The following is a 12,005-nucleotide window of genomic DNA, read 5'->3' on the forward strand; positions in this document are numbered from 1 at the left end:
TCGGCTGCAGGCGGCAGACGGCAACTGAAGACGGCAGTTGCAGTTGTCGCCGTGACAGACGTCACTACTCACATAACAATTTCATGTTTTTAGTAGATTCATAGAACATACTTTTCAGAAAAAGTATATGCTGAGAATATGCGTAATTACCATTACCATATACTTAGAATGTACTACCGCACTTCTGTTCAGTATAAACCAAGAATATACTCTTTAGAATATTCCAAGGAAGCGCTATAAACCTTTTATTTATATACTTAGAATATACTACCGCACATCTTTTTAGTATATGGGAAGAATATACTTTTAAGAATATTCCAAGCAAGGGCTATATTGCTCAGAAGTATGTTTTCAGCATCACCTAAATCTTATCCTAGGTTCTACCAACTGTCATATTTACATATTCAAATTGCATACGAGAATGTAATTAGTACATTTTACAATATTACTTAAAAAGTAAGTAGGTATGTACATATAAATTTTAGTTATTTATATAAATATTATATAGGTCAGTATAATATATTATATTTAGGTATTATGTGCATATCAAAATAAACATGCTGAATATATAAATTTAATACCTAAATATAAATATTATATAATATTTAGCGAAACTAAACTATAACTAAAATTTATATATTTTGTACTTACCTACTATTGTAAGTAGTATTCAGTTACCAAAATGAATTTAATATTTTCAAGCACCGCAAACAAAATAAAGAGATTATGTATGTTTCTAGTCCTAGTTCCTAGTATAGATACTTTGTCGTTCTTCTTCGTCCTAACACAGAATAGATTGGATACAAATGCCTGTGCACTGTGCCTGTTTAGTGTTTGCGTTTTCATAAAACCTTTGTTAATTCCTATGCAGGTAGAATAAGAAGGGTCATTTTCGTTTGCATTAATCCGAACTTTTACGATCGTGATTAACATGGTGGATGTTGTATTCTTTTATAAACAGCAATTGAATGTACCTAAATTCCAACGATGTAAAAATACTCATGGTAAAATCAAAATTTTAAATTCATTTAAATTATTATGAAAACGATTTTTTTTCTTTAATACAAATTAATTTTTAAACTTTTTTACCATACCTACAATTAAAACAATTTTAAGAAATGAGTTAGTCCAGGATACCAACATACATACATTTTATTAATTATTCTAAAAATAACAAGTTGATAATCTATAAGGCTAACATTATTCTTCCTATACATACATATTCTTTTTAAGATATTTTAAAAGTACATACGTACAAGTATGTGTGAAGCACATACTTTTAAAGAATATTCGATATTCGACGAAGGTATATTCCAAGAATATACTTTTACGAATATTCTGAGATACTACGTACACGAATGTGCTCAGTATATTCGGTATGAGAATATTCTTTGTATATTTTAGAAGTATTTGCAAAGAACATGAAATTTAGAATGTTTTTTTGGTACATGCTATGTTTGTACTACACATGTACTAAAAAGAATATACTCTGTTGAATGTTGGTAGTATATGCTTTGAACATGATGCGAACATCATTGTTATGTAGGTACTTTCCACTATTAATTTGTATGAGACTGATTCCGACATCTAACTGCAATTGCTGTCAGGCAGAACGTCAGTTGCTAATAATAATAGTGCAAAGTAAATACGTATGTCATGGTAACAACTGTAACTGCCGTCTGAAGTCGGTGTCGGAATCGTCGCTTCGAATGCCCTGACAAATCACGTTGTTATACTATTCAGTTCAAATAAATTTTTAAATATGTTCCAATTTACTGCCATATTTCTACTCACTGACATTGTCTTCGGTTGTTTTAGCATCTGCATTTTGTTAAGGGTCTGAAACTCTTTTGTTGTAGCATGTCTTAAGGTAATATTATATTTATATGGGGTTAGACACAGTTGATTGTAATGACAATTATATTTTTACATAAAAAATAGTTGACGTTTCGATTTCCACTCCGGAAATTGTTTTCAAAAAGTATTAATAAAGAAATGAAATTTTGTTGGAAAAATATACAACCGCGAAGTTGTTTTTGAGGTTATGCTTTATCAAAAGTTAAAAAATTGAGTTGACATACAAGCCTATGGTGTTGTTGGTCATGCTTTGGCTGAGAAGATTTTAGGGTGGAAGTTTTATGCCCAATGATACATTAAATTTTGATTATTTTGTATGCTTATGCCTTATTTCTATGTGCTTTGTGATTCTGTGTTTAAAGTGTTCTTAAATTGTGAATTTTTATTCTATTAATAGCAAATTGTCTATGCTCGTATGTGGGTTGCATATTTATTGTGTGTGATTAAGACCTGTATTTCACATTTTCTTATCCGCTATTGTTGGTATATTATTGATGTTCACTTCTTCTTTAAGTATTGGCAACTAAAGTGTGTTGCATTCTTCTGATGGGTTTGCTATACATTCTTCTTTATTTAGTAGGACGAGGGCTTCGTCTTCGATTTTTCTCTTTTTCGTGTCTGTTTCCTTCATGCTTATTGATGCACCTTATCACTGTGTTCTGTGTTCATTGTCCCAGGCATGTTTTCATATCTGTGATTTATCGAAATCTCTGTTTTTGATGTGTTTCATTCTCGTTTATCCAGACGATTAGTGGTCTTGCAGATACTACGTACACGAATGTGCTCAGTATATTCGGTGCAAGAATATTCTTTGAAGCACATGCAAAGAACATGAAATCTAGAATGTTTTTTATGGTACATGCTATGCTTGTACTACGCATATACTAAAAAGGATATACTTCGACGAATGTTGGTAGGACATGCTTAGAACATGATGCGAACATCATTGTTATGTGGGCATGTACTTGAATATATTTATTTAACTCACTACGTATGACAGTAACTAGTTGGTGTTGGATGGGTGAACCCTGTCTGGACTCTAACCAAGTCTGTTTCTGAATAATGAATAATCTCCCTATCTTTTTATGTATACCTAAATAAATTGTATTTGCTTGTTATAATTTACTGTTTGTCTAATGTGACCGTGAATTACTAATAATAGAATAATTGTTGACTTTCTGTTTTCAATATGTGTGACCTAGATTACATAAATCAATGCCACCCACTTACGAAATCCAAACATTAAACTTTTAAAAATTACATCGATTAAATACTCTTATTTTTTGGATGCTAATATAAATCCTTTACAACAGGTCTCAATTATACACAATGCATATGCAACACACAAATGCACAATGTAAGAACACACTCCCAAACACAGAATCGCAAAACACATAGAAATAATGCACAAACACGCAAAATAATCAGAATTTGATGTATCATAGGGCATAAAATGTCCACCCTCATATCTCTTCAGCCAAAGTATGACTGTTGCCAAAAACACCATAGGCAAGTACTGCAAAACTCAATTTTTTAACTATCGATAAAACAACCTGAACAACAACTTGGGGGTTATATGTTTTTCTCCAACACAATTTCTTTTCTTTAATATTTTTTGAAACAGATTTCCGGAGTGGAAATCGAAGCATCAAATATTTTTTAGGTAAAAATGTAATTGTCATTACAATCAACTGTAGCTAGTTCCCTATAAACATAATATTACCTGCATTTTGATCTACTTTTATTATAAGACTTTTACAAACCTTGTTAATTTTGTACCTCTTCCTGCGTTTGTAGGTTCACTGTATCAAGTTATCACTGCGCCATGTTATCATGGCTATTAATTAATCAATAATATGCAACCCACTTGACGCTATAGAGTAGTGTGCAGGGGCCAACTCAAAACAGGAATGTGAAATATCCAATTACTATAAATCTTTTTAGGTACCTTCTCAATAGACATCTATAAAATGTGAAACCAAAATACCGTTTTTACAATTCTATTTGATATATTTTCAACAAAAGGCACCATAATAATTCAATTATTTGTAGTCATAAAGTCTTGTTTAAGTCAATTTAAAATATTTTTCTCGCGATTCTAACGGCATTTCTGCATACAATACCACACTTCAGGTTTCATTAACAAGTTCAGTGCCCATCTTGCACAAACGCCACATGGCTGGTACCACATACTTAAATTGTTCATTTAGTAACGCAGAACTACCGCCGACACTCATGCGTTGTCGGCACCCTTGATGAAAACCTCGTACCGACACACTGTCGGCATGGACACTGAAAGCGTTAATAAGTAAACGGTCTTGACCTCGATTCATAAATCTCTATTATATAGGTGTCGTTGAAAAGAGCTTTCGTGTGTTACTTGTCTCATGATCCTAGTTAAAATTATTTCTCCAAATGGCGCTCATCAGTCATTATTAATGATCATGCTAAGCTAGAAGGAGTAAAATTTTAGATGCGCAGTCTATTTAGAAATACATGTTGATCATTTCTTTCCTTATCTATTTTTGATTTTTCTAAATAAATTCATTTTTAATTTTAACTTAATTCGATACTATTTCTATTATTATTCGGAGGAAACAGTATCGATATCGATTGCATTGTTAGGTTATTATTAAATTATATCGTCTAATGTCTTACAATTTCTTATTAAATATTTTTGTTTATTGCATTCGAAAGGGAACATTTGAGCGCAGTGTAAGTACAAAAATATGTTTATGTTGTATTACATTAAAATTTAATTCCAAATTAATAGCATTTCTTTATCTAATTTCGAAAACATCTTCAGTTTGCTAGATCGGGTGCAGTCCGAGGAACCAGTTTGGAAAGAAAGCGGTGTTGCTTTTATAAGTTCCATAACACGACTTCTGGAGCGCCTACTAGATTACAGAAATGTTATTCAAGGAAACAAGAACCGTGACAAGAGAATGTCCTGTACATTTAATCTCCTGGTAAGTAATGTTGGCGGTTCCATGACATCTCGTAACGCGACGGTTCGTAACCGCACTCGTGGTAACGGACAATCCGTAACGCCGTCAATTTGTAACGGCGACACTTCGTAACATCGACAGTTCGTAACTAGAACTATTCGCAACGGTATAATTCTATTCTATTATAATTTTTGCATTTTATTTAAGAAATTAAAATATGAAAAAAGCGAACAATAACAAGGAATACTAAGCTCAGGTTGGTCAATGCCCTTATTTTTCCCATTGATAAATACGCAGCTGAAATATGAACTCTCAAAAAAATGGTAGAAGTAAGATCAAAGCCTATAGAAGAAATATCGCAATGTGCATCTACAGAAGAATTATATGTGTGTCCTGGACAGAACATATAACCAACCTGCCAATTCTGGAAGAGCTTTATATAAAAGACAGGCTATTAAAAAAAGTGAACCGAGCATAATGGGTCATCACCATTATCATAATTCAGCCTTCTGCATCCAAAGTTGAACATAGGTTTCTCCTAAATTCTTCCAGTTCTGTCTTGGTCTTGAGTTTCCTGCAACCAATTTTCAGCGACTCTTTTGACATCGTCTATTCCTCGTGTAGGTGGTCTACCTCTACTTCTGGTCTGCCCGTGGTCTCCACACTGTAATTTTTGGGTCCACCTCCCGTCGTTCGTTCTGGCCATATGGCCCGCCCAATTCCACCAGCCATGCTGTTCGCTCTATGATGACATCTGTGACGGCTGTCCTTCTTCTGATTTCTTCGTTTCTAACCCTGTCTATTCATCCAAGTAGTGACCGTTCCATTCTTCTTTGGGCCACACTAAGTTTGGTTGCTATGACCTGGATTAACGATAGTGTTTCGGCACCATACGTTATGACTGGATGGGAAATAAGCCACAATTAAATTGAAAAAAATAATTTTATTAACGTTTCAACACCCAAATCGGGTGTGGTTGGCAAAATACAAAATACTACTAAATTAAACAAAAATGTTGTGGCTTAGTAAAAAATTCTTCTAATAATTTATTTAATCTGACTCATTTATATCGGCAATTCAGACATATATTATACTTGCAAATTCCTCGGTAGAATGCAGTAGGATGTGGTTACCCATACTGAAAGATTAAGTCAATAGAAAGAAAATACCACGATTAGTAAGTCAATAACATATCGAGTTAGTACATATTTTATATTTTAGTATTACTTATATATGTATTATTAATATTATTTATAATTTAAACAATATATTAAAGTCAAAATTTGGTATTAGTTTTGAGAGTAAACTAAATGTAAGACCAAATACTTACGATATCGGGGTAGTAGCACGAGGTTTTTTCCTGGTTTTCCCTCGTGATTTGTTATGGAATCTCTTACGCGAGAATTTTACTGTTGCATTTGGTGATCTTTTTAAAGACAGATCACATGCCATGATTTTTTTTGTGGCGGATATTCTTGAGTTGGGGTTCTTTCATGTAATCAAATGAACTATCTTTCAGTAAAGTCGTCCCAGGAACGCAACCCATAAATATTGGCAATATCATTTTAAAGTCTTCTACTTTAAAATGTATAATATATGTCTGAATTGCCGATATAAATGAATCAGATTAAATAAATTATTAGAAGAATTTTTTACTAAGCAACAACATTTTTTTGTTTAATTTAGTAGTATTTTGTATTTTGACAACGACACCCGATTTGGGCGTTGAAACGTTAATAAAATTATTTTTTTCAATTTAATTGTGGCTTATTTCCCATCTAAATAGTTAATTATAAAAATGCCACAAGGAAGTAGCTTCAGAACAACGTTATGATTGGAAGCACACATTGGTCGAACGTTTTCTTTTTTAGATAATTTGGCATGTTGCTCTTAAAGATGTTTGATAGAGCTCCATATGCTGCCCATGCTAAGGTGATTCTTCTTTGTAGTTCGGCAGTTTGATTGTCCCTGGCAATTTGGATTTAATGGCCTAAGTATTTATATTTATAAACCAATGCTATTTCATTGCAGTCAACTTTTGGATTTTCGCTTGGTACCAGGTTTGTCATGTATTGTGTTTTTGATTCCTTTGGCGTCCTACTCCAATTGTTTGAAAGCACGTTCCAGTACTGCCGTAAAGAGTTTGGAAGATAACGTGTCTCTTTGTCTAATTCCTCTTTTAATTTTTGATAGATTTGGTATCTTTGTGTAGTTGTACGATCATACGAATAATAGGTACCACAGAACTATTGGTACTAGAAGATCGAAGATCAAGAGGAAGGTCTCCAACACGATGGGCAGACCAAATGAATACTCTGGTGGGAAAATCCCCTACATGAAGCCGTCCACAGGATCGCAGTCAGTGGAGACAGTAAGCTAACAATATTTAAAGTATCAACACGACCACGCCGTGGCAAGGGCTAAAGGAATGGGGAGGAGATAGTTATTAATAAGAGTGAGGTGGAAACGATATATTGTAGCGAACACCTACAAACAGACAGATTCACGAATGGTCTGGCATTTTCTAATACGATCCAGACAAAACTGAGTAAAATCATCGCAAAATTAGAACAAATAGCTAGAAAATATGGTGATTGAAAACTGAATGAAAACATGCATCAAAAACATAACATTTACATAAACCTTCGGTATTAAATTGTATTAACCTTCGGATGACCAAGGGGGGTAAATTTGAACCCCAATGCATGTTTTTATTTAATAAATTCAGAAATATTTTAACTCATTATTTTTTTATTTGACTTTAATATTATTCTAGATACCCTCATATTTTGTAATAAAAAAAATTCCCTATATTTTACGAAAAAAAAATATTTTCTGAATTTGGGGTCAAAGACGAACTCCCTTGGACTTCCATATTCCAATTTTATATTAAGTAAATACCGTCTATTATGTGGAATTGTATGTAAGAAACATTTCAATATTGAAAAAAAAAATTGTTTGTTAAACCTGTGGCGACGTAATTAGTATATATTTTAAAATTTCTTAAGTTCTAAGTTCAGAATGATGATTCCTGTTTTGTTCAGTTGTAATTAAAAATATGTTTTACTAATGTTTATTTATAATTTATTGATACAATAGTAACATTAAAATTACGAATACATTATTACATTTCTTAAAACAACTTCATATTTTTGTCAATTGTCATTTTTGACTTGGGGTCATTTTTTACCCCCGTTGGTCATCCGTGTAACAAAAAAAGGTTGGTCATCGGAAGGTTAAAAGAAATAATTCTGTATCATCACAATTTAAATAATAATTGGCTAACCATGATTACGAACTCACTTTTGAATTTTTAGTAATTTGGTATGCAGATAAATGCTTTCGAGTACCTATGCATTTAACTTTCGGTATGTACCTCAATTACAAAAATTGCAACGGATTTGTAATTATATGTCGAAATTTGAATTATATATTTGTCGAATTATATGTTCGAAGATATAAGTTATATACAACTTGACTTTATCAACTATATGTTCACCTAAAACTGTAAAATTTTTATTGTTTTTAGAACTTTTACAAAAATGAAATTAATCGCAAAGAAATGTACCTTCGATACATTAGGAAATTACACGACTTACATTTATCTGCTGAGAATTACACAGAAGCTGCCTTTACTTTAAAACTTCACGCTGACCAGTTGAATTGGAATAATAATCAGATATCTGATAATAACTATCCCGGACACTCAGAGTGTCAAGTTAAGGAATTACTTTACAGACAAATTATTAATTATTTTGACAAAGGAAAGGTAAGTGTAAATTTAATTGCAAAAAAATACATTATTTACCCATTGAACTTTTTGTTTTGGAACCACTAGCGTTATTTGAGACCAACAGTTTAAAGTTTAACACGATTATTAGATACTATAGGATATTGTTGTTTTATTTATTTCCTTCATTCTGTACTTTCAGATATTATTGGCCCAACAAGATTTCTATTTCGTTTATTGTATTCTATGTTTTACCAACATTTTTCAACAATTTTTGTGATGTCTTCATTACGTTTGTATTTTTATGTAATCATTTTCGCCAGTGTCATATCTTTAATAACGCTCAATTTAAATTGTATTATTATGTAATAACCTTATATACAGTTGAGTGCCTGAATCTTTACCCGTGCGTCATCATTTAAAGCAGCGGTTCTCAACTTTTAGCACTGGCGCCCCCTTTGAACACTGAAGATAGCTCACGCCTCCCCTCCAGTCAATAATTGGTTGGTTCAAGTTAGAACAGTGAAATTGTGAAACTGACGATGCTAACTCTACGTTAGCAAAAGCTGGGATGCAAAATAAAAATCCAGATATATTTAAATAGGAAAGTTTATTTGATGTCTCATTAAACTTAACATTGTGTATTTATTTGAGAAAAAGAATAATCAAAAAATCAAATATCAGTTTTTGCACTTTCAATGAGAGGGTTGGCATTGTCGGTTCTTGACAAGTTTTTCGATATTTGGTTGAAACTGTGTCAGAGCACACCTCAAGTCACTTTCAACGTCCAGCCTTTAACGGTATTTTGATTTTATATACGCCAATGCAGAAAAACCAGATCCGCAAAGATATGTGGATGAAAACTGGACTAATAACTTCGCAGATACTAAAGCCACTTCTGGGTAAACAGGAAAGTAGGTTAACCAAAATTCTTCCAAGTCCATGTCTGCAAAATCTGCTTTTGATTGTGAATCACATTTTAGGTCAATGGCACCTATGTACGCCGTTGCTCCCGCCTGGCGGCGCTAGTGTAGTTGGAGGTCAAAGTTTTGACTATTCGTGAAGTTTGTATATGGTGTTTTTGATTACGATTTAATAAATAATAAATTATGGCCGAAATATACGGATCTTGGAGACTGTTTGTGCGTTGAAAAACGAATTCAGAAGGGATGCGAGAGTTACTGGAAAAAGGAAACACTTATCGAATGATAAACTATATTAATCATCGTCTCAATGTTTTATTTCTATAGCTCAGAGGGTATTTATTTGGTATTGATTAACTCCCCACACGAGTCTGACAACTGTGTATAATAATTATGTCAAAGTGTCATGAGGGCAAAAATTCGATAATAATTTTAGAAATCGAGTGCAATTTGTTGCGATGATTTCATGAATAAAACTGTTCAAAACCAAAATAAAACCACCATCTGCCTTACTTTTTTTATCAATTTAAAATTCACAATTAAGTGCGCTCAGCATTAATTTTTGTGTTTATTTTATTTAAAAATGTGATATTTTCAAAATATGGCTGCCATGACAGTTGCGCATTTGGTGTAAATTTGGTTTAACCATGGGGTGAGCGCAGTTGATTCTGCAATGTTGTCTTATTTAAAAAAAATTATAATTCCTTATGGAAATATAGAATGTGTTAATTTAATTAAGTATAATTATTTGGGTGTTTGTCTACGTGAAAGGCGACCTTAAATTTAAGGTGAAATTAGAAAAAATTAGGGTTAGGTTTGATCAGGTTATGTTTTAGTCACTAAAGAATATTTTAATGGTACTAGGTCACTTAAATTTTCAGTTATTAACTTATTTATATTATTTTCGATTAGGTTAGGTTTGCTCAGGTTATGTTTTAGTAATTTTAAAGCACTTTTTAAAGATAATATATCACTAAAATGTTCAGTTATTAACTTTTTTATATTATTTTCGATGACGCTAGGTTAGGTTTGGTCAGGTTATGTTTTAGTCACTAAAAAATATTGAGAACTTGAGAAATATTTAAAATTAGTATTTCACATTTTTCTATATTATTACTTCAAATATAAATTTTTTTACATGTTCACTCCATAAAAAGCGATTGTAGATGTGGCAACAGTGTAAATGTATATAAAATTGCATATCTTAATCCGTGCGTTTATAATAAATTTTGATCTGAATTTTATAGTGAAGTATTCTATTTTTACAGTCGAATCTGGGGGCAATACTTAATCTGTTTCAACAAAATGTTTATTGCAGATACATGCATTTATTCTCGGCACATATTTATCCCTTCTTATTGCTACCACTTTTTTCTCATCAGAATATCTTTGGGAAATCTGTGTCCTGATGTTCTCGATGAGCACAAATGCACAGCACAACATTGAGGGATTTTATTTTCTCAAGTTTAATTCACACAGCGAAACAAATATGCAATATTTACTTGGAAATAGATTGATTTCAAGTATTGACGTAAATTGACACGACCTCCAACTACACGAGCGCCACCTACGTTGAGCTTTCCAGATTAGCTGCCATTGCCTGCTCTTGAAGGTTAACTGGAAGAATGTCAACTTCGATATGAAAAGAATCTCTTGTCAACTTAAATTCCCAGTTTTCCGAGCTAACATCTGGAAAGTACTTTCGAATTTGATTTTTCAGTTCTTCCAAATGCCGTGATATGACGTCTTTCAAATCCGAAACTAGATGTAGTGGAAGGGTTTGAATATCATCGAGGAGGTCGTTCAGTTTAGGAAAAGAGGAAAAGTTTGGCTTGGAACTGTGAAGGCGGCGTTGCCAAAGCGATATTTTTTCTAAAAACCCCTTAATTGCATCATAAGCGTTTAAGAGGTATTTATGGCCTTGAAGCTTCAGATTCAGGACACTAAGTGTCTCAAAAAAGTTAGACAAATAAGCCAAGTAAAAGATATTTTTATCATCTGTAAATCTTTTGTGAAGATCTTCTTGTTTTGAAGTCATTAACAAAATTTTAACTTCTGACTTTAAATTGAATAATCTTGCAAGCATATTTACTTTGGATAACCACCGGACTTCTGTGTGAAACAGGAGGGTTTCCTGATCACTATTCAGTTCTTGACATAGTGCCTGAAAGAGCCTAGTGTTTAATGCGCTGGATTTGATGTGGTTAACTATTTTAATTGCTAAGTTTAATGTGACGTTGAGAGGTTCAGGTAAAGTCTGACTAGCTAAAGCTCTGTGAATAATGCAGTGAGAACCAATTATCCTAGGGTTCTTCTTTTTTGCCAATTCCATAAATCCAGATCGACATCCTGTCATGGCTTGGGCCCCATCAGTACATATGCCAATTACTTTCTCCCATGGAAGTTCATTGATTACTAAAAAATCTTCAAGAGCAGAAAATATGTCAATGGCTTTAGTTGTTGTTTCAAGAGATGTTGAAAACAATATTTCCTCCAGGAACCGTTTTCTGTCAATAAATCGACAGTAAAACAATAACTGCGCATTCT

General features: G+C 32.7%; 1 protein-coding gene across 2 annotated transcripts in view; it reads left to right on the forward strand.

Annotated features, from left to right (window-relative positions):
* LOC114336054 (dedicator of cytokinesis protein 3) overlaps positions 1 to 12,005 on the forward strand; it is a 403,673-nt gene that overhangs the window by 322,113 nt on the left and 69,555 nt on the right. Inside the window, exons 17-19 of one of the 2 annotated variants that reach the window (XM_050659323.1) lie at positions 4,555 to 4,572; positions 4,664 to 4,826; positions 8,335 to 8,574. In XM_050659323.1, the coding sequence (XP_050515280.1) occupies positions 4,555 to 4,572; positions 4,664 to 4,826; positions 8,335 to 8,574 (421 nt within the window). The remainder of the gene's footprint in view (positions 1 to 4,554; positions 4,573 to 4,663; positions 4,827 to 8,334; positions 8,575 to 12,005) is intronic. The other variant, XM_050659324.1, reaches the window with a different exon arrangement.

Source organism: Diabrotica virgifera, chromosome 8, assembly GCF_917563875.1.
Source record: "Diabrotica virgifera virgifera chromosome 8, PGI_DIABVI_V3a".
NCBI classification, from domain to species: domain Eukaryota; kingdom Metazoa; phylum Arthropoda; class Insecta; order Coleoptera; family Chrysomelidae; genus Diabrotica; species Diabrotica virgifera.